This window comes from Centroberyx affinis, unplaced genomic scaffold (genome assembly GCF_046629955.1).
Source record: "Centroberyx affinis isolate AG114_WGS23_722 - 3 ecotype Tasmania unplaced genomic scaffold, CSIRO-AGI_Caff_v1 ptg000379l_1, whole genome shotgun sequence".
Taxonomy (NCBI): domain Eukaryota; kingdom Metazoa; phylum Chordata; class Actinopteri; order Beryciformes; family Berycidae; genus Centroberyx; species Centroberyx affinis.
This window is the reverse complement of record NW_027279048.1, coordinates 233,545-257,540: the sequence shown is the minus strand read 5'-3', so window position 1 is coordinate 257,540 and position 23,996 is coordinate 233,545. Positions and strand designations below refer to the sequence as shown.

General features: G+C 43.7%; 1 protein-coding gene across 1 annotated transcript in view; it reads left to right on the top strand.

Moving 5' to 3' along the window:
- Positions 1-23,996, top strand: part of mtor (mechanistic target of rapamycin kinase) — a 90,189-nt gene that overhangs the window by 3,815 nt on the left and 62,378 nt on the right. Inside the window, 17 exon segments of the mRNA XM_071515916.1 lie at positions 44-178; positions 2,256-2,531; positions 3,613-3,721; positions 3,849-4,032; positions 5,160-5,288; positions 6,012-6,256; positions 7,224-7,439; positions 8,293-8,498; positions 9,097-9,219; positions 9,381-9,464; positions 11,744-11,836; positions 12,155-12,289; positions 13,511-13,640; positions 19,467-19,717; positions 20,166-20,252; positions 21,935-22,102; positions 23,847-23,959. Of these exon segments, the coding sequence (XP_071372017.1) occupies positions 44-178; positions 2,256-2,531; positions 3,613-3,721; positions 3,849-4,032; positions 5,160-5,288; positions 6,012-6,256; positions 7,224-7,439; positions 8,293-8,498; positions 9,097-9,219; positions 9,381-9,464; positions 11,744-11,836; positions 12,155-12,289; positions 13,511-13,640; positions 19,467-19,717; positions 20,166-20,252; positions 21,935-22,102; positions 23,847-23,959 (2,684 nt within the window).

Below are 23,996 nucleotides of genomic sequence, written 5' to 3'. Positions count from 1 at the left end.
GTGTTTGCTGTAACGGGGAACTTGTTTGTGCTCTCTCTACCAGCAAACCTTTGAGGAGGCAGAGAAAGGCTTTGACGAGACGTTGGCCAAAGAGAAGGGGATGAATCGCGACGACAGGGTCCACGGCGCCCTCCTCATCCTCAACGAGCTAGTTCGCATCAGCAGCATGGAGGGAGAGGTGAGGCCTACATTGACTGTTGCCAAAACAAAAATGTCTAGGTGCGGTTTTCCTTCAATGCCAGTTTAACCACAGGGATTAAAGTTCTCCGTTGTTACGACGGATTTCCGTCAATTGGATTCCAGAGAGGCCATGTATGAGATCAGTGTAGATCCGAAGGGGAAAAAAAGCGAGGGGAGGGGGGTGTTACAGGACTTCGGAATCGCGCTACCAGGTGATAGGTAGCTGATTTGTATAGACATATAATCTACTTGGATGTCGGTAATTATAGGTATATAGCCTATATTTCTCGTTAGGCCATAATATTCTCGAATGCCTAATCCCTCTTTTGACTAGAATGCTGATAACGTAGGTTTGGCTCCCCATGTCCATTTCAATAGATGGCTGTAGGCTATAATGTTATAATGTTCTTTTAATAATGTTATTTTATTTACATTAGCCTACTTAGCCTACTACTTTTGTAAGCAATGCAGTCATGACTGCATATTATAAATACAAACAATGTTATTATATTTTTCCTAAAAAAATCGCTCTTGCTCTAATATTACCATGCTACCTCTGATGTTGGTTGTTTCTCATCATCTCCTGTTTTAAGTAAAGGGTGTAAACATACAGCAAAAAACAGGGTTTAGGATGCAGCTAAAAATAATGGTTGAGTCGCTGAACGTTGGGATACAGTCACGTTGGATTTTCACTCATAGTGCGATTCGATAGAGTTCTACAAAGGACGGGTTGAGAGAATTCATTAATTAACTGCAGTGACGGAGCTGCTGCTGAAGAACTGATGACAGAAGTCCAGAGGAACCCGGTGCTATTTACAAAGACCATTGCCTCTAAAAATGTTGAAAAGAAACGTGACATAGCGGTCAGAATCGGAACAGCTCTTGGGATTTGCGGTAAGGCAGTTTACTGACCTGGAAGCTAGTTAACTCGCTAACTTTTGCTAGCTAAACAAAATAGCATCATGTCTTGGCCAGCCTGACCGCAAATGCGCTATTATCCTATGTTTTTATAATATGACCGGGAGGGAACAACATGTGTCCCTTCAATAGCCTGTTGAAACCCGTTTAGCCACAGTAGTACAGGTGTTTCTCTCAACATGGGCTACAAGGGACTTTACTCTTTGATCCACAGTAGATGTGGTGTACAGAGTCTCCTACTGGTAAAAAAAAAAAAAATGAATAGCTTCACTTGGTGGCCATCAGTACAATTAGCTCTCATATAAACAAAGCACAATAATCTAACTAGAAAAGGTTACATTTTCTGAAGAAAATTTGTGTGCTTGCTTCAGCAGGAGAAGGCTGAAGACAGTTGCATTTCATTACTACAAAGAGTTGTGTCTGTACATTTTCAGTATTTCGATCTGGTGTTTGAAGTAAAAAAGCTCCGTATAAGAGCATTATTGATTCTGCTAGCTCCTCTCTCTTTTGCGGCAATGCATGAACCCAAATCCATCGGCTCTGTCGTTATTTACTTTAGAGAGCGAGTAAAATAAAAGCACGTTGATAAAGCTCCATTGTTTTCTCTGAATATTTGGCACCAATATCGTTGTAGTGTGAACGCTTGAGCAAGAGCATATCATTATATTTTATCGTTATCTTTATAGTTGTCACTCTTTGTGTGAATGGGAATTTGTAGCAGACAAATGCGTTCCAGGTCGTGGCTTGTGCTTCGTTGAGACGTCCGCAGTATCACGTAGTGTGTGTGTGCGCATTGAAATTACGTAAAAGCAAACTGGCAACAGAAAACCTGTTCAAAAGCATCTTCTTCCCTTAAAATGCTATTGGTCTCGAGTATTTAAATAAAGTGTAGGTTAAAGCCTTTTTACAGCTTGATGGCTGCATTAGAGAACAGCAGCAATGGTTATGCTGGGGTGGTGCTGAAATCTCATAATTTTACTTGTTTAGCAGGCGTCGAGGGCTAAGGGCCCTAATGTGGGGGCCTCCTCTGTAACTTGTTTTACAAATTGTAGATGGGGAATATGACTTGGCCTGAAAAAAAAATTTCAGTCAGAAGATTTTTTTTTGCTTTAATCCCTGTAACCATAACATCGTCCACTGTCTCCTTTCTCCACCAGCGCATGCGCGAGGAGATGGAGGAGATCACGCAGCAGCAGCTGGTCCACGACAAGTACTGCAAGGAGCTGATGGGCTTCGGCACCAAGCCGCGCCACATCACGCCCTTCACCAGCTTCCAGTCGGTCCAGCCGCAGCAGTCCAACGCCCTGCTGGGCCTGCTGGGCTACAGCACGCCGCAGGGCTTCCTCAGCTTCGGGGCCACACCGGTCCCCGCCAAGAGCTCGCTGGTGGAGAGCCGCTACTGCCGCGAGCTGATGGAGGAGCGGTTTGACCAGGTAGATATTACCGCAGGGGTTTGATTGATCTAGTGCCGCGACAGGTATTTTGATAATCGATTAGTCTGATGATTACTCGAACGATTAATCGATTCATAGGCTCAAGAAGAAATGTAAACGACGTCATTTCAGCTGAAACGCCTTGATCTCGAGCCAAAACAGCAAACGACAAAGCAGTATTATTATCACAGTATTTTGCAGGGTGATGTGTTGCGTTTTCGCTAGACGTTTCGGTCGGATCTCTGCACTAATCGGATAGCTTCCTCCTCTCTATTGTGAAAGTGTAAATTTATTGTTTGTATCAATTTCAAGCTGCGCCGGAGGCCTGTCTGTTGTTGCAATTCCTTGGCTGCCAATAGAGGGTGATGAAAGTCATAGGTTACATAATGCGCCTTTAAACATGTCATAATGGAAATATTGCACCTAAAGCTATTTCACGCTACGAGCACCAGAGCTACCATAACAGATTTGCACTCACTGTGAAAATGCTCTGCCATCTTCTGCACTGGGATATTTCATTTTTAGATGCTTATTGTGCTGCTGTAATAAGCCAAGTAAATCTTTGGGAGTGCCCATAATACTACATAATGCTACATTTTTTTTGAAGTGTTTTCAAACTGTGCTGTACTTGAGGCTTTGTTTTGAAGGCTTTGTTGAGGGCTTTTTGTCAAAACTGCTGTGTGGATCATCTATTTTCAAATACAAATGAAAAGCGAGAGGGGAAGTTGGCTTGAGTATCTTTGATGGCAAATTGACATGGGAAATACTATTGGATAATTCAACATTGTCGATAATGTCAAATCAGTTCAGCCTAGACTGGTCCATGTGTTGACTAAGCACAAACTGGTTTCTCATTATTGTGGGATTTGATCATTAATTGGTGAATCATGCAGACTGAAATGCTTCTTTGTTAAAGCCAGATGATGGTAAATGAGATTTCCTGTTGGGAACAATAGTGAATCCATCACACTGTAAACCATGAAGAGGTTTACCATGCTGTCAAACAACACAAGGCCAGTGCTGTTTTGAGCAGCAGACGGATCATTGTTGACATCGGCTTGTGTCTTGTGCTTGGGGTCAGGTGTGTCGCTGGGTGCTGAAATACAGGACCAGCAAAAACCCTCTGATCCAGGCGACCATCCTCAACCTGCTGCCACGCCTGGCTGCCTTCCAGCCGCACACTTTCACAGGTAGGACTTGGAAATCTGCATAAAACTCTCTCCCATCTTTTCTGTCTCTCCCCACTGTATCAAGGTTAAGAGTTGTGAGTCACATTTCCTCATTTTCACGGTGTGTTTTTGAAATCGTCCCCCGCAGACCAGTACCTGTCAGACACTATGGGCCACCTGCTGGGCTGTCTGAAGAAGGAGAAGGAGCGGACGGCAGCGTTCCAGGCCCTGGGGCTGCTGGTAGTGGCCGTCAGGGCCGAGATCCAGCCCTACCTCTGCAAGATCCTGGAGATCATCAAGGCCGCCCTACCGCCAAAGGACTTTGCACACAAGTCAGTCAGCAGCCACAGTTTGTACATCCTGTGTATATGCTGTAAATTCACATGTTTTTTTCTTCATACTCCCATATTCGTATTTTTCATATAATGCATGTATCTTGATAGTTTTAGATTTTTTTTTATATTTTCATTTAGTACATACCTATATTTTACATTTTCTTTCCATGTCTCAGTGTGCTCTAATGCAACAGCACACCCAGTATATGCTGTAATTCATACACTTTCATGCTTATCATCCATATATTTCTACTCAATACATTCTAGTGTTGTAATTGTCGGTTGTGCGATGTTGAATTTCTTTTCTATTTTTATTTATTTCCTTTCTCCTTTAATATATTATTTGCTCATACAACAACCCAATTTAATGATTCCGGTTATTTTCAACCTGGGCCTTATTTTCCTAGTTTTTGCCATCATGACAATTGACTGGCGAGTTGAATTTTTGTAGATCCACAGCCACCTGTTGAACTCTCTAAACAAATCCTGCTACATATCAGGTTATTCCCACATTTGGCCGTGGGATTGGCTGCTTCAGCCGACTAATAGCCCCAAACACATGGCTATCATCAACATATGCCGTTCAGAATGTTAATTTTATTGACCTTTCCTGGGGACGCAGAGCCTTTTTCAGACCTGACGGTATGCACCCAAACAGACCTGGGACTAGGATTCTCACAGCAAACTTAAAATACAGCTTTTGCCGCCCACGCGTTTCCTCCCTCCTCTGGTTCTGTCCCTAGCAAGCTTCCCCACAATGGGAACATCAACAACTTCAGTGGAAATGGCAACAACCTTGAGCAAAATGACAACAACCAGGATTCTGATAACAGCCCACATACTCCCCGGTCTTCTACCTTCTCCCTCATCAGGACAACCACTGACTTATTGAATAGTCAAATGGAGAAAAAAGGAGATAGATGCAATATTAGCATGTGGAAAAAATGGAGCAGATCCTTACATACAAGGCCTGAGAATCTGAATAGTTCTACTATACCATGTACAAGAGGATGTGTTGTGAGCAATGCGAAAAAAAGTACCAAATGGTGGGATGCTGGCCGTGTCCACATGGAATGAAAAGAGGCTTAATTGTTTTTCCATCTTCCCATCTTGTGTGCATACAGGAGGCAAAAGACCATGCAAGTGGATGCCACAGTGTTCACCTGTATCAGCATGCTGTCCAGAGCCATGGGCCCCAGCATCCAGCCAGACATCAAGGAGCTGCTGGAGCCCATGCTGGCTGTGGGCCTCAGGTACGAGAGAGAGCTTTAACCACAGTGTTGCCATAGAGTCTACTGATAAGGTTTTACCACAGCCTGGATTGGGTGTATGAGTTTATATGAGAAGCTGGATTTATATTTAGTTCAGCTGATATCGGTTCTTTGAAGGCCGATACCGATATTTTTGGATTGAAGGTGCCGATTGTTGATGATCAGTATCTTTAAAATTGATAATTTTCATGCCAAAAAAAAAATACAAGTATTGAGTGTTTTCCTTCAGAATGTTTTTTCTTGTCAGGGTGGAAAAGCTTGTGAAACAGCATTTAGACCATGGGACAATAAAACCCTCCATTTAAATATTATGATGATGATGACAATGATAATGTTAATAATAATGATAATAATCATCATCATCATCATCATCATCATCACTAGATCACTAGATAGAACGTTATGCAATGGTCAAGATATGTCAGTTCCACATGTTGGATTTTCACCAATAGTTAATAACTCTTCCATGCCCTTCCATCTGATTTTTAATTAAAGGCCAATATCGGCAAACTGATATATCATCAAACTGATATATCCGTCCCTAGTAACCCTAGTTATAGGAGTACTGGAAACCGCTAGAATGAAAGACAATTATGTGTTCTATGATTGGAGAGGTGGGAGTTGTGTCTAATTCTAATGTTTTGTTGCCTATTTTTGTCCATCCTTCCCTCCTAACCATTCCTAAACGTTTCCCCGCTCCTCCAGCCCTGCGCTGACGGCGGTGCTGTACGACCTGAGCCGCCAGATCCCCCAGCTGAAGAAGGACATCCAGGACGGCCTGCTGAAGATGCTCTCCCTGGTGCTGATGCACAAGCCGCTGCGGCATCCCGGCATGCCCAAAGGCCTGGCCCACCAGCTGGCCTCGCCGAGCCTCACCAACATCCCGGAGGCCAGCGACGTCGGCAGCATCACCCTGGCCCTCCGCACGCTGGGAAGCTTCGAGTTTGAAGGTAAAACCCGGTGATATGTAATAGTTGTACAGATCATTTGTGATTTTAATCCCATTTGAATCTGCCATACCTGTGATCTGTAAACTAAAAATTCCAGCATATTGTATTTTGGAGAAGACAGAGTTCCCTCTGATAATACTAATACTGCTGATATAAACTATCTGTGTGAGTGGCTGCTGTTGTGTGACTTCTCTTCCAGTTTATTCTCTTTTTTTTCTCCCTGTATCTAAACTCTCATTGGCTGTTGTGTCAGACTCAGATTTCAGTCTTGGTGAGTCTTGTACTGCTTCACACTACACAAGCCCGACCAGACTCGACCTGACAAAATCGAACATGTTTGAAAACATTGCGTTGGGCCAAACAGCCCGAGTTGGCATTGTTAAGCCTGTTTACACTAGGGCTGAAGGATTTTGAAAAAATATCTAATTGCGTTTATTTTGACTGATATTGCAATTGCGATATGATTTGCGATATTAGAGGGAATGATAATTTTTACATCCTTATTCTCATTTTCATTGAAAAACGTATTAAAACGATTATGGTGTGATTTTTGTGGGGATCTGTACCAAACAAAGATGTTTTCTTAAGTCTGTAGAATATGATGTGTTAACAAATATTGCGCCTCCTGCGATTTGAAAATTGCAGTAGGCCATATTGCGATTTTGATAAAATTTCGATTAATTGTTCAGCCCTAGTTACACTACAGGATAATCTGCACTGACTGTCGGACATCTTTCTTGTCCATCTCCACTGTCAGCTGTCAATTAAAGGCAAAAATGCCCTTTAAAAAAAAAAAAAAAAATCATCTAGTCTGACCTCGACTTAACACTGTACCACCTGTACCACCGCCCCAAACTAGCACTGACTCACACCGATCAGTAGTGACGCCAAACTGGAATGTGTCAACCAGCCTGAGTCAGTTGAGAGATTTTCCCTTTAACTCCCCTGTTGGTACTCTGCCCCCCAGGACACTCCCTCACCCAGTTCGTGCGCCACTGCGCCGACCACTTCCTGAACAGCGAGCACAAGGAGATCCGGATGGAGGCGGCCCGCACCTGCTCGCGCCTCCTCACCCCCTCCATCCACCTGATCAGCGGCCACGGCCACGTCGTCAGCCAGACGGCCGTGCAGGTGGTGGCCGACGTGCTCAGCAAGCTGCTGGTCGTGGGCATCACCGACCCAGGTACCACGGGGGGGAAGGAATAGCGGGGGGATGTGGTTTCATTGAGAATTGGTTTCTTGAATTGATAATGATGTAGCAAATAGACATTAGGTTAGATGAAACTTTATTGATCCCATGTGTGGAACTCGGGTTGTCACAGCAGCAGATAATAGGATAAAGCAAAAAGAAATAGGATATAAATCAGAGTAGAGCAAATGGAGGGTATTAAACAAAATGCATAACAATTTTAGCACTAGAACACATTAAGAAAGACTTTAGAAGCAATCTAAGAATTTGCAGCATGTGCAGAATGGCAGCAGTAGAACATACTGAGGCAAAGATGAAATGGTCAAAATTATGAAAATACAAAATATGTGTGATATACATTCAATATAACAGCTTCGAAAATATGTGAATTTACAGTGTACATACATGATACATAGAAATTACACATTTGGGAGAAATGTTTCGGTAACACTTTACAATAAGGGCCACTAAGTTAAGGGTTAGTTAATGCTTAATAAGGGTTAGTTAATGCTTAATAAGCATTAACTAACCCTTAATTAACAGTTAACTAATGTGTAATTTACTTATGGTGTTCATGTTAACTAAGGTATTAATTTATACATTATTTAATGGTCATCTTTATAAACTATGATTACTGGTAAATGATTACCAGACACATTAGTTAACTGTTAATTTAACTTAGTGACCCTTATTGTAAAGTGTTACCGATGTTTCTTATGTTACATGCTGAAGTTTTTTCCATTCACGGACGTATTTCCAGTTAAAAGACGGAATAAACGAGTACCCGTCGACAGCCGTAACGACCTCGGTCCGACTCCTTGTCCCCCCCCCCCCCGCTCTCCCGCAGACCCAGACATCCGCTACTGCGTGCTGGCGTCTCTGGACGAGCGCTTCGACGCCCACCTGGCCCAGGCGGAGAACCTGCAGGCGCTGTTCGTGGCGCTGAACGACGAGGTGTTCGAGATCCGGGAGCTGGCCATCTGCACCATCGGACGCCTCAGCAGCATGAACCCCGCCTTCGTCATGCCCTTCCTGCGCAAGATGCTCATCCAGGTGGGGAGGGGCACACCTGAGCATACCACTGTGTTGAAGAAGTTTAACATATTGCTTGTTATATTAAGAAAGTTACAAGATAGAGAAGACGATTTGTTGTATTTTCACTCGCATGGCATGTCCCTTTTTATTTTAGGCTTCTTTGGAAGTGAAATTGAGTGCTTCTCAAGTTCAAATATCTGAAACCATTTTCAAATATATTTTAGCCAAGATATACCCAGAAATGTCCCCACTGTATACAATCAATGGAATACAGTGGAATACAATCAATGGATATTTTGAAATCTTAGTTTTTCTTAGCTACACACAGGTTTTCCACCATCATGAACAATTTTCCAGTACATGTTTGCGCTGCTTGTTAGGCTCACTTGCTTGTCAGCTGTTTCAGTTGAATACCTTTAGAGGGCAGCAAAGGCCATGGTATCTTACTACTTACTGTGATGTATTCTATGAGTAACTTCATTAAGATTTATGTCTGGCCAAAAGGTGGGTAAACTATTCTCCAAATAAAAAAAGTGGGTAAAAACCGTGCTATTCTATTCTTTTCTATTCTATTCTATTGTGTTGTACTTCATTATGTTCCCTACTCTCTGTCCAGATCTTAACGGAGTTGGAGCACAGTGGTGTCGGCAGGAACAAGGAGCAAAGCGCTCGCATGCTCGGTCACCTGGTCTCCAACGCCCCCCGCCTCATACGCCCATATATGGAGCCCATCCTCAAGGTACAACTCTGCCAATATCCAGACATAGGGATTACATGAGCAGGGTTGTGACTGGAAAGTTGCTGGTTCAAGTCCTGTCGTTGTCGTGATGCCCTTGAGCAAGGAACTTAACGTATTGCATCCCGTTTCCCTCAAGTGACCTCTTCCCTTCTGTGTTGCAGGCTCTCATCCTCAAGCTAAAAGACCCAGACCCAAACCCCGGAGTGGTCATCAGCGTCCTCGCCACCATTGGAGAGTTGGCTCAGGTAGGGCTGGAGAACAAAACCATTTTCTATTGCTTGCTTTTGAACAAAATAGACGTTTTAACATTTCTGTTTTTGGCAATATTTCTGCTATAACGTAATGTTCCTGAACTGGTTAAAGGATAAGGCCGGTGTTAATGCATTACTTACCGTCAACAAATCCTATGAAAATAACAAAATCAACAATCTGTTTGCTCTACTCCCGTTACTTTCTGACTTCCCACGTACCGTTTTTAGCCGTCAACCCGGAAGTCATTGGCTCCAATTGTAAGCTAAAAACCTTGAAATACAGCTCACAAAGACATAGTTTATATTTTTAAAATCACTAACTGTTACCATGAAAAGTCAGGCTGTTGTAGTTATTACCAAATCAAATTCAAATGGGAACAAATTCTTCATTACGCCGGGGACTATTTTCAGTGCTACGGAACTGCTTTCCTGAGATGGAAAAAGTGTTTACAGCCGGCTTATTAAGTTGTTTGAGGAAAAAGCCGGCTGGCCCGGTGCATCGTGATGATGAAATATGCTGCCCAGAGTAACATGGCTTTTTACGTGTTTGTAATCGTTTTTTTAATACAATGGAGTTCTATGGCTACTGGGACATGGCTTTATTGGGCACCGGCTACATTGACGAGACTTGTTGGCAAAACAAGATCATTGCTGATTTTGTTATTTTCATAGGATTTGTTGACGGTAAGCAATGCGTTAAAAAACACCAGCCTTGTCCTTTAAGAACAAAATAAAATTTCAGATCCCATTCTTTTTTTTTGTTTAATTTAGCATGTTATCAGCCATTGATATCCATAGCCTCTTAAATCATTCTTGCAAGAAAAAAACTTCAACAAAATTTCAACAATACCTGCTTTTAAGGTCCAAAGATTGGGATAAGCGGCTATCAGAAGAATTTCTTAGCATCTCAACAGCAAGTTAACTGTAGCCTTCATAAATTCTATCATGCCCTTACAAGTAATTATGAGGGGATACTGGCAGATTTTTGAAGGGCTTACAGAGTATGGAAAATATGCAGATATTATGTTAAGACATATTGGATTATTGACAACTAAAAACAGCCTGAATATTAAACATTTGTATCCCATTATAAAGAATTTGCCAGGCAATATTGGACAATATCTTATAAGAATAGAGGAAAGTGGTATTAACCGTTATTATGAGATTTCAGAACAGAACAATGTTAAGAATTATATTTTCATTCCTGCAAAACATGTGTTTTCTATTTGTTTTGATTCCTTGAAGTAGTTATGAGCTTTGGGCCCAGATAGGATTAGTATTAGCCCTCGCTACATGCCATGTCACTGTATTGGTTTTGTAGCTTGTTATGCCAGTGTATTCCATATTAACTCTGGATAAATCTGAGCAGAAAGAGTTCCCCTGTGCACATGACTTACATCTTACACCTTAACAGCTTTAATTGTAGCAATCTGAGCTTGTCCCTTTCCGAGGTAGACAGAGCCTTGATTTGAGTCCCACCCATGCCCTGTCCAGGTGATCCGCTGGCCCTGTGAGAGGAGTCAGAAAGGCCGAGTTAAAAGAAGGCTGACCCTGCAGCGCAGAGACAGTGCAGGAGATGCTCGGATAGACCAAGTGTTCAAGGTTGAGTCAGTGGCAGAAGAGTCCCAGCAGCTCAGGACCCATCACAGGAAGACACAAGGAAACGTAGGGAAGACAGAGGACAGCTGGCAAGTTTTAGGCCAACCATTAAAATGATGTTAGTTTAGTGTGTTTGAACAAAGCAGAGTTAGTGTTTTCAGTAGGGTTAGACCAATTTATTGATATATGTCTTAGGCAGATTTTGGCCTTGTGGAGCTGCTACCCCAACTAAACGAATTTGATCTGCACTGCTTTCAATGGAGAGTTTTAGTGTCCCATGATAGCCTATTTCAGAGGCTTTTCCACCCTGACAAGAATACAATTCTAAAGGGGAAACACTGAATCCTTGTAATTTTTGGGAATATTTAGGGCTTGAAAATGGTCAAACGTGGACATATTAAATATCGGAATAAACTATTGGCTACCTGGAGTTTCAATCTAGAAATAGTGGCATCGGTCTTCAAAACCTGTATTGGTCTAACCCTAGTTTTCAGAGTAAATTTACTGGAATTGGCACAAGTTCACTACAGTCATTTATGACATGTTTTACAAAGCTGACTTAACTGTAAAAGGTGATTATAAAACTACACCTTTCTCAGATTTTATTGACACAAATTTGGACAGATAGCGAGATGGCTCTGTTTTGACTGGGTCTCCTGCCCCCTCCCCATAAGGTGAGCGGCCTGGAGATGAGGAAGTGGATGGACGAGCTCTTCCCCATCATCATGGACATGCTGCAGGACTCCTCCTCATTGGCCAAGCGACAGGTAAGTCAAGGAAACGACCGGCCGCTTCATCTGGTTCCAATATTTCCACAGTTCATTCCAACACCTTCTAGTGTTCTTTACCTCTAAACCGGCCCCCAATTTATGCCTCCAGAGGAATTTTTATTATCATCTTCAGTAGAACTTGTGCATCAGCATTTTCCTGGTTTTAAGAAGCTTTTTATTCTGCTTCATGCAGGGTGTTTATTTCTTTAAAAAAATGTCACCATGTATATGCAGGTTTATTTTTAATTAAGTTTCATTTTGATACAAATATGAAATTAAAAAAAATGACAGAATATTTACATTTGCTCCCACCAGGTGGCGCTGTGGACCCTGGGCCAGCAGGTGGCCAGTACAGGCTACGTGGTGGAGCCCTACCGCAAATACCCTTCCCTTCTGGAGGTGCTGCTCAACTTCCTCAAGACGGAGCAGAACCAGGGCATCAGGAGAGAGGTATGCATGCCTGCCGCCATCTTGGCACTTACTCCTTGCCCACCTCACACACACACACACACACACACCCCCAACCCCCCCGGTTTCGCCTCGGTGGCACACAGCGACTCGTCAGGACGCCAAAAACATTACCTGTCAACATTCACTAAACAAATGAAGGTCTGTTCAAATGCATTGGCTTTGACCGGGGAATTATAATCATTATAATCACAGGAATATGTATGAGGCTATGTGGACTTTCCATAGTTAAATTGAGCTTTTTCCTAAGCCTCAGGCTGTGATGTAAGCGATAATTGTCATAGCTTCTTTCCTAATCCATTACTTTACTTGAGGCTCAGCGGGCACATAGTCAAAATAATTTGTCACTACAGTAATGCATTATTTACATCATACCTACAAGGGAGTCATGGATGGCAGTTTAACATCTCCCCAAAAATCTAGTACAGACCCAGTCACTGTTCATGTGACATTTTTTTTTTTTTTTATCCTTTTACTGATTTACAAAAAGTCTGCCATGCTTTTATCTCTTCTCGTTTTGTCTGCTGCAACTCTCTGTATCCCTGGCTCAGCTTGTACAAAATGCAGCTTGGAAGATTTTACTGATCCCTTTCAAGTCATGCATGGGTCTGGCACCAAGCTATATCACAGCATGAGGTCCTCGAACAGGTCACTATTGGCTGTTCCAAAGTCCGTCTTAAAAACAAGAGGTCCCTATTGGCTGTGCCACAGTCTAGATTATAAGCAAGAGGTCCCTATTGGCTGTTCCAAATTCCAAATCATATTTTAAATCACTTCTTAAAACTCATTTTTATAGACGTACTTCTATGTTATAATCTTTTATTTATTGCCTTTGACCACTCTTTTGTGGTTTACTTTTATGCTTTTTGTCTGGCTTTTATACTTCTTACCTCACACATTGCTTTTTCTGCTGATTTGATCTGTTTGGCTGTTTTTCTCCTTCTAAAAGCATGTAAAAGTACTTCATACATAGCCAACTGTCTCTTAAATGCTTATACTATGATTTTAGGATTAATTCTAAACATTAGCCCCATATTCATGTGTCCATCAGGGCCAATAAGACTTGATACAGATTTCTGTACAATCAGATTTTTATACTAGCGGAGGGCAAATTTCATGCAGGGGAGTTTGCCAGTGCTGAACGAATAGAGGAAACGGTGATATCAATAGTGGTGTGTGTGTGTGTGTGTGTGTCTCCACCAGGCTATCCGTGTGCTGGGCCTGCTGGGAGCTCTGGACCCCTACAAGCACAAGGTGAACATAGGCATGATCGACCAGTCACGGGACGCCTCCGCCGTCAGCCTCTCCGAGTCCAAGTCCAGCCAGGACTCTGGTAGGCCTCTCTCTGTGTGGGACACACTCACACACACACACACACACACACACACATACAGACACATGGCTAAAATGATAACCTTGAATGTTTTGTTTAATATTGGGATCATGATTATTTGTCACAATTTTGGGAACAAAAATATTTTATTTATAAATATTTTATTACACCATAAATAAACATCAGGGTTTTTCCTGGCTCAGAAAAGGGCTTCAATCAATCAACCCTCTATACAATACATTTGGACCCTTGTTATTTGGGGCCACCGATTGGCCCCCAAATAATTTTCAGTGCTGAAGTGATTTGAACATATTCTACCTATAAGGGGAAATCTAAAAAATACATGTATAATGTATAAAAGAATATCTTAATTTTGACTGTTGATTGCTATTGATTTGACAGTTTTTGTTGATTAACTGTACAATTTATGCAAGCAAGTGAAATTTCCTCTATTCTGACTGTTTTCACATTTAACCATTATGAAACTTGGGACAGTGATGCAGAACTGAACCAGGCAAAAACCAAAACATATAGTAAAAGATATATCTTTATATTCTTCTTTCTATCATTAGGCAATATAAAATGAGGTCTGCATATCTATAAGTATTTCACGAAATTAAGAAACAGAAAAATACCAAGTTTGGAAAAATATTTGGATGTTCACATTTAGTTTTGAACACTGCATACAAATTACAGGCTAATAATTCAGATCTAAGCCTCAGCCTACCCAGTTTTAGAAGCTGGCAGATGAAGTTGACTAACATTTTTGTCTCGATCGCATCTTGTTTTGAGTCGGTAGTTTTGTGCATGTTGCTGAACACCACGGGTGGATCCCAAAGCTTCGTCACTCCCCCCCCCCCCCCCCCCCCCCCTCACTACCACTCCTCTCCTACCAGGAAGTAACTAAGAGGAGACAAGGGGAGGAATGGAGTGGAGGTGAGGAGGAGTGAGGGAAAGACAAGGCCATTTGGGACAGTTTATTTGCTACTCCATCATCAAAAACGGATGTCTGCTGCTGATGAAGTGGCTGCTTGACTAGCAATTGTGCAAGATTGAAAGTAGCACTGACTGAAGTTACTGACTGAGTTACGTTAAGTTGCTGTTTTACTCACATTTATGAGCTAATTCCCCTACCAAGTTTGATGTCATATTCTGGGAATGGTCACAGCGTGGTCCCGGCACTGACCTCCCAAAACCTGAAGAGACTTCCAGGGGAGGATACACCTGTGCATCCTCCACCGAAGGAGACTCCAGGAGCGCCTCCTCTCGTCTCCTCCGCTATCGGGACAGCAAGTGGCACCAACATCAATTTCTGGCTCACAGAGGAAAGGAGGAGTGATTTTTTTTTTTGGAGCTTTGGGATCCGCCCTGCTTGTTGCTTTCACTTGACTTTTTATGCAAAGCGAGAGTTGGTACAACAGCGCTCGCGACCGCTGCCCTGCTGGAAAGCGTAGTGCATAGCAACCAAAAATAGAACATGGGGAAAATCTCGTTTAAAACTCTTCTAAATCACGTTTTACAAGCACCGAATTATCATTTTTCCATTCTGGTGGCTCTGGCGCTCACTAGTTACGCTTTGGCGGCTGCCAAAAAAACTTTCTATGCAGGAAAAACCCAGAACATATTGACTATTAACTATTAACTACTAACTTTTTCCTTGGGTCCCTCTAAGTCAGAGTAGTATTAGCTTCTCAGTGCAACAACAGCAGTAAAAGCAGCAGCAGCTGGAAAGTCTAAATCAACGGGAGACTGTTTTCAGTCTTACTGTGTGGGCCTTATTCACACATTCACATAATGGGCCTTTACGTTACCTTTGGCTCGGTGCTGTGATTTCACTGTGCCTGTGTGAGCCTGGTGGATCGTTAGAGGACTTGGTATTGCAGCAGACTTGGCTTACCTGCACACATCATACTGGAATTTGTGATGAGTCAGTCAAACTTTGAGGGGCAACTAAACCCCAAGACAAAGTTGACAGTACACATGGTTTGTAACCTAAATAGTTGACACATTTTTCACTAGTAAATCGTTTTTTGTTTTTTTTCCCCTTTGAGCCTGGAGAACAGATTCGCCATTTTATACCCTTTCCACCTGGCTGATCAGGTTGTGATTGGATAGAGTGCAAAAATACATAAAATCCAATCCGTAAATGCATCTGAGACACATTGAAGGCCCCATTACCCAAACCACTTCTGGAATTGGTTAGAGACACATTTGCACACATTAACAGCAAAGTGTAAACGCAATGTGTCTCCACTCCACTTAAAGCCACTATGGAAAAAGAAATAAATGTAAATGTACGGATCTATCTATCAGGAAGCGCACACAAATCAAACAGCCGGCAGGCATTTCGGATAGTAACACTTCTCTAAAATGTATTTTCAGGACACTCGTCAAGGTGAGGTGTTTACTGTCAGTTTTAAAGGATGCAAATATTATCAAGTGACGTGCGTAGCAATTTGCATTTTGGTGATGCAGTTTTAGAGATGCATTTTAATGCCAGGTGTAAATGTAATCCAGATAAATCATATCTAAACGCAATATTGGATACAAGACGCATGCTAGGTGTAAAAGGAGGCCTTTGCCATTGATCATAGTTGGGTTTGTCTCTTCTTCTGCAAGGCTGGACTGATGAAATAATGCCAGCTAAGCATTCAGTTATCCCTTATCTGAAGTTCAAGCATGAAGCGGCTTGTCTCTCTCCCAAGCAGCCTATTCAGTTCACTTTTTTGCCGTGCTCGTGCTTGACTCAGTCACGTTTAACGGCTGATGTGAAGAGAAAAGAAGGCCACCGCAGAGGAGCGTTCATACAGCAGCTGTAATTAATGAAATGAAACGTTCTCCGTTTCACCGAATTGTACGATAATTGTGCAATCTAAAAGAAATAAACGAATTGTGCAAGTCTGATGTTCACACAGTCATTCACGCACAGTCACACATGTTCAGACACATGCGTGCGCACACACACAGAAGCCCCTCAGTCGGTCACGAGTCACTGCCGTGGAAAAAACGGAATAAATGCATGTGTTCAGTCTCGCACAAGCACATGCACACAGGTTTTTTTTTTTTTTTTTTTTTTTGCTCAGAATACGATTACTCTAGAGAGAAACTATTTTCATCTTCAATTATCTGAAGTGCTGAATCTGGCGTACATGAACCAAGTAATTCCTGTCTGGCCAAAAACGCTTATTATCCTTTATGACTAAGCTGTATTACCTTTCATAAATCTCCAGCTTATTAGAAATGGAGCAGGGCAAAGTGATACGTCTACGGGTTCAAGACAAAATAGAATTTGGTGTAGGCCTTGCCCCCACATTTGAAAAGTCAACAGCGAATGTGGCCGTGGGTTTACGATCTGTGGGAGCCTCCGTCTTTCAGGATCTGATTGCTGGCTTCTGTCTGATCTGTACCCGACCAGAGCTCATCCAGAACGAGGCTCTGCCAGTTCAGAGGGAAATGCAATTGCCACAAGTGGTTTGGGATCTTTTGGAGTGGAGATTTTTGATTTATGGAGACCTACTTAACACTTAATAGCTCTTCAAGCATCTGCTTTAGATTGTGTATGGCTTACATCAGTAGTTTTTTACAGAGGAGATATGAGTATTGATAGTCCATATTTATTAGCTGGATCATTAGGATGCTCTATCGATGGAGAATATTTCTCTGCCGCAATGTCGTCTGTATATTTGTAGTCTGAAATGATGAGGGCAAAGTATGAACTGGATCCCAGAGCCCCGGAGGCATATTCATACCTTGGCAGTGTCTGCATGGAAAGATATCTTCATGTCAAAATACTGTCATCACCGAGTTCACACCAGGTTACACATCTGAACGTATTCTCCCCCACCAACCTTTCACCCTCCTGCTGCGCTGACTTTTACCCCATATCACCATCTGACAAAAACACTGAAATCCTGTTAGTTCCTTTAGTCCTTATATAAGACCGGGTATTACAGATCCTTAAAAAGTGAAAAAAAAGAATTAATTAGATTTTAGGCCTTAAAAAGTATTAAGATGTTATATTTTTCACCATGCAATGACAGATTTTGTTGCACTGCAAGTTCACTCTTAGATCAATACAGAACTGATTAAGTAGTGCAATATGCAAAATATGTTTGTGTATTATATCTGCTTTACTAACGCAAATGGACGTAATGTCACTTACAAATTAATTTCCTGGTGTTTTTGTTTTTCTTATACTGACCATTTATAGTTTCACAACTTTGATTAGCTGTGTTCAATCACTAATATATTGGTTTTCTTTCTTTATTTTGGTTTATAAATTGGCATTAAATTCAATTCCAGGTGACATAAAAAAAAAAGGTCTTGAAAAGTCTTAAATTTGGCTCCCTGAAACCTGCAGATACCCTGTAAATGCATGTGTATTTAGTCATGTGCATTGTTTGTGTGTGTGTGTGAAAATACAGGAGATCTGTATTTTCCAAACCAGCGATGCACTGCTGAATGTGACATTGGACTAATAGTTTTAGCAGTTTGTTCTCTAGCTAAATGGACCGTGACCAGAATGGGAGGCTGTATATCTCTCTGTGGGCAGATTTGGTTACAGTCAGGGTCACTGTCTGGAGCACTAGCCATCTTTGGCAGCTGCTTTGTGTCCTCGTGTTGTGGGAGGTCACTGGCTCGGTCCCAGCCCCTCACCTGACTTCAAGCATGACCCGCCGGATACCCAGAGATTTCAAGACCAGAAAGCTGACACTCATACATTACCTGAGGAATGACGACAAGATACGTGTTCCTCCTCGGTAGATTCCGTGATTTGTGCCTTTTTTATTGCGCATTTGTTTGGATTAGCAGCTGATATAGTACAGTACCGCTGCCTCACGTAGGCAAATTGATGCCTCCGGGTTGTAAAGACGCAGATGTGTGACCGTCTATCACCACGTCAGCATCAATCTAGACTCGGTGAAGGCCTGGATAGTAAAAGCTGAGCTAGCCCGCGTAGCCCACAGGCTCTGTGCCAATCTATTATGTCTAGAGCCGGGAGACTGAAGGGAGGGAGAAGACAACAGCAGAGTGCAGCGAGTGAAACTGTACTCCCACACCGGGCCAGTGAAAAGCTGAATACCAGACGTCTGTCTTCCCAGCTTGCTTGTAAAACTCAGTACCAGTACAATGATAGGTGGACAGACTGGCCCCTTTCACATAGCCTTATCACAACATTCATAAAAATACTTACTTGAATAAGAAGTGTGGATCCTCTGCTATTACATGGTATATGTGATGTAATATGTGAAATTACACTGTATAACCGTGTGCCTCACTGTACTGCTACGTAATTCCCCAGCTGTTTCATCGTGTCTTTCCAAAAAGATTCTGAAATGATTAATTACAGTTGGCCAAATCACATGAATTTCCTGAATCCCGGAGAGGCGTTTATGCCAAAAGCCCATGCTTCAAAAATTCGTCTTGCATAGCACAGACCTCCCTCTCTGTAATATATTCCTCCATTATCTTATTTGTCGTGTTCATGCAAAGCTATTCGTTCTTGCTCTGGCACGCGTCTGACTGAAACTTGACTGAAACCGCGTGAAACTATATCATGGAGCGTTGCCTCATTCCTCCAAAACGAGGAAGAAAAGAAGCCTAAACGAGAAGCGGAGTGCTGCGTTTGTGTTGGCAAACAAAGTTGTTTTCCACAGTTGATGTCGGGATGTGAACATGACAAAACGTGTAAAGCGCAAAACGCAATCGCCAACCGCTGCAGTTTAGCAGAGGGCAGAAATACGGGGAATATAATATGATGGAATGTAGGAAACCAGTGAAATCAAATTGACCCCTGCCCCCTCTTCTTCTTCTTCTTCTTCCCAGCGGACTACAGCACCAGCGAGATGCTGGTGAACATGGGCAACCTGCCCCTGGACGAGTTCTACCCGGCGGTGGCCATCGTCACGCTCATGCGCATCCTGAGGGACCCGTCGCTCTCCAACCACCACACCATGGTGGTGCAGGCCGTCACCTTCATCTTCAAGTCGCTGGGCCTCAAATGCGTCCAGTTCCTGCCCCAGGTCATGCCCACTTTCCTCAACGTCATCCGGGTCTGCGACGCCAGCATCCGAGAGGTAGGTGGTAGAGCTTAGCCCCCTGGTATTTCAGGGTAAAATATTGATTCACAGACAAAGAGCACATGTAAAACACAGAGAAAATGTAACATTTAGAAGATGCTGGGATGTTGAAATGGAATGAAGTAGCCATACTGGTATCTTCCCGTTCCTCCCTTTTTTTTTTTTTCAAGCCAGCGGGCAAGACTATGTTCTGCACTCGCTCACCTCCTTTTTATTTTTATCTCGACTATACATTTTTCCATCCAATAAATTCAAGAGCAGGGTGTCCAGGCCGTGAAATGAAAAGCCAGGTGCCCATGACTAAAGCGCTGACCCTGGGACCAGATAGTTTCCCGACGCCCGCTCACAAGCCAAGCCTCTCATCTTGTTTTGGTTACACCTGTTTTCTCTCTCTCTCTCTCTCTCCCCGTCTCTCTCTCGTCTCTGTGTTCTTGCTGTCCTGCAGTTCCTCTTCCAGCAGATGGGAATGGTGGTGTGCTTCGTGAAGATCCACATCCGGCCCTACATGGACGACATCTTCACCCTCATCAGAGTGAGTAACGGTAACCGGCCCCCCCACCCTCCCCCATCACCCAACCCCTCCTCTCTTATTTTCCTGTGAGTCAGACAAACAGCTGCAAACTCTTAATTGCGCTCAGTCGCGCTCTCCCCGCTTTCCTCATTAGGGGTAATGTGTTCAGGGCCCCTGGACGAAGTTCGGCCCCGTGTCACACACCAGCGCACAACATGTGTGGCGAGATAAAAAGAGACTACGGTTATGGGAGTTATGGGGAAATAATGTTATTTACAGTGGGGTAATAGTCTTCGCCCTCTCTCATTTTGTGTATAGTCCACATGAGTAGAATTACAGTTATTTCCCACACAGCCCTGAAATGCATGATTTCAATTAACAGCTCCGATGCACGTTTCCATTTGCTCTATCCAATCCACTCTGAAGCAAAATCTATTGATGACTCATGACTTTACCACTCGATGTGGGACGATGGCTGCTAAAGCCATAGCCCGCTACACTTGCGCAAACACACTTGTCTCGCACATAATCATATAGCAAGGCACAAAATATCAAGTGTCCGCCCTTTATTGGAATCCCGGTAACATTTCGAAACTATCGGGCCGCGGCAGCGACTCCTCCCGCGGAGACGGAATCGAGTGAACCGGGCCATCGCGCCTCCAGTCCCTCTGAGTTAATAAACGAGCGAGCGAAACAAAGAATCCATTCATTTGCGTCTCCAGGCTCGCTCCCGCGTCCAGATGAGGGGGCTGGAATAGCCATTCAGGATGTACTACTCACTCTGCTCTCCAGTCAGCGGCCACAGGCGAGGGAAGCAGGATGTCGGGGGCTGCTCGGGACCCCTGGTCGCCGGGCAACAACACCTCCGCCAGATCTCACAGCTGAAAAGCCCGCTGGCGGATTGCATGACTTCAAACCCGCGACACCCCCGACCCCCAATTCCTATTATCTCTAATATACACAGTGGCTTAGTTTTCTCCAAAACGCCGTCACGAGCCACGCAGGGTTTTGGGGATGTGATGTCAATCCCAATTGACAGGAAATTGTCTCCGTGCCTCCCCCATCTGGCGTCCCTAAAACTCCCTGTCTGCCTCTGGCACGTGAAAGCCTTTGTGTTGCCGGTGGGAAATCTCTGTCCAAACGAACTCACTGATGGAAACACATTTTGACCCAGTTCTCCACACCCACACGCTCCCTCAACACTAATATATACCAAAGCAAGGTGGATGAGGTAGTCCTTGGTACTGAGTGCTTTGGATGTACCTTCTGACTATCATAAAAACTCTACATAAAGACATTGGACTCAACTGAATTTAGGTCACTTGTTATTTAGGACCAACTCATAGTTCAGTACAGCTGTCATGTCTGTCTATAGACTTGGGCATAATTAGTTTAGTGTGTATTTTTACCATTATAGAAGAATCTGAACTTTAAAGTGGGAAACTGATTTTTATCATCAGGACACACAGTTAATATTTAGGTTAAATTGGAGGGGGAGTAATCATAATCTGAAATTGTGTAGCGTACATTTGGCTCCGAATATTGCACTTTCCTCTTCAGAGGCAGAAGCCAGCCATATAGCAGCTGAGTAAGTTTGGTCAGGACAGGTTGCCATTTTGACTCCTCAAGTAATAGAGCAATTACTCCACATAAAGCTTTTCTATTCTATTACAATGCTAATGTGTTCTTCTTCTGTGCTTCAGGAGTACTGGACACCCAACAACCCCATGCAGAACACCATCATCCTGCTGATCGAGCAGATCGTGGTGGCGCTGGGCGGAGAGTTCAAGCTCTACCTGCCCCAGCTCATCCCACACATGCTGCGCGTCTTCATGCACGACAACAGCACCGGGCGCAGCGTCACCATCAAGGTGAGGGGAGCAGGCCAGATGAAGAACGCACAAACACTGATGTCAGATCAGTCTACACCAGGCTAAAATAGTGTAATTCAGGGTCATCAGGGTATTTTCTCAATATCGAACTATCTCACGCAAAGAGTCAAAATCATAGATAATATACATGAATATATAACAGTTGCGGGGTTATGTATGCATCCAGCAATTACAGCTCAAGAAACCCCACTGGAATCGTACAGTAGTTCCTGGTTCCTCTTTTTCAGCCAATCTTGGATGGAGGTGCTGCATTGTTTGAAATTTTGAGTGGTTTCCACATGAAGCTTGAACCAGCCTTAAGAGTGGGAAGTATGGGAAAGAGTATGGATTACTTACATATATGGATTTACTTAAGAGCTGTCACATACAGATGTTACTTGGAGCACTGATACTGAGTACTTAGTAAATTATAGATTATTAAATATGAAGTAAGTGCATTTTTTCAAAAACCCTATGTATGTAATTGACCTTTGTTTGATCAAGATTGGACTTTGATTTTTTGGGGGGGACTTTGACCAGTAACCACTACTAAAGAAAGCTAACAAAATTAACAGATATGTCAGGTTTGGTTACGTAGTTGAGTCGATAAGTTCATTTTGCCAGCACTGCCAAGAAGTGGAATACGGCGGCCTGTGTGGCCTAAGAACTCCACACACATTCAGAAAGCACAGGAGTCCAGCTAACTAATGACATATCGGGGTGCTGTGTTCTGTTTTGTGGTCGGCGTCGATATCCATCAAGAACTCTCAGGTCTGGCCCACACAGCGCTAATACAACAACTCAGAGCGAGCATAGACCCATAGCAGGCACACTCTCCTCTTTCACCCATCGCCGCCAATACTTATCCAGGTTTTCTCCCAAACCCTAAATCACGGTTTGGGCCGCAGACCGCAAGGACAACATCACACGGGGGCCCGCGGTCATCCGAAGTTCCCTCTCTCTCTCTCTCTCTCTCTCTCTCTCGGCGGGTCCTGTTTTGTCTCAGCGTCTGCGGTGTTAGATAACCCAGCAGCCCGCAGTCTGGATAGTCTATAACTCAGGCCCGGGGTCTCCAGCCTAATCTTCAGCACGGGATGGGGGGGTCACGGGACGGAGGGAGCCAGGGAATCCGGTTACCCTCCAGTCCAAAGGAGACGAAAAGAAAACATACCTCCATCATTTCAAGGAGCTGTTCTGCCCCCTCCCCTCCATCCCCAACACACACACACACACACACACCTCCACCTCAACTTCCTGCAGTCTCACCCCAGTGCAATTTAGACAGGCGGGTTGGAGGTGGGGGTAAGAAGAGGAGGGGTGGGTGGGAGGAGAGGGGGGGGGGGAGCAACATACGTCATCCATTAAGACCACGACCTCACCAACCACCCACACTCCACACACACACACAACATGACAACATTTCCCCATCAGATCCAAATGCGGGGTTCCTCAAACGTGTTGAATTTCTTCTTTTTAAAGACGTGTCGAGGACAGCTGCCTCGTGGGATTGGAGGTTTAGCGGTCCCCAAAACACCCATTATGCCTTGTAACCTTAGCAGTAACGCAGAAATTTTTACCAGAAGTGTCCGCCTGTCTGCCAACACCGTGCGGAAAAGCTACAGCACAAGCTTCTCATGAGGAAACCAGCTTAGCCATAACAAGCCCTTTAAAACAGAAAACAGAACCGGTCACCATTATCTGTGGTGGTACTCGGGACTGAGCGGTGTGTAACTTTCCTTTCCAGCTGCTCAACGCCATCCAGCTGTTCGGCGCCAACCTGGACGACTACCTCCACCTGCTGCTACCCCCCATCGTCAAGCTGTTCGATGCCCCCGACGTGCCCCTGCAGGCCCGCAAGTCAGTACCTGCTCCCATGTAGTGTTAGCTTGGGATG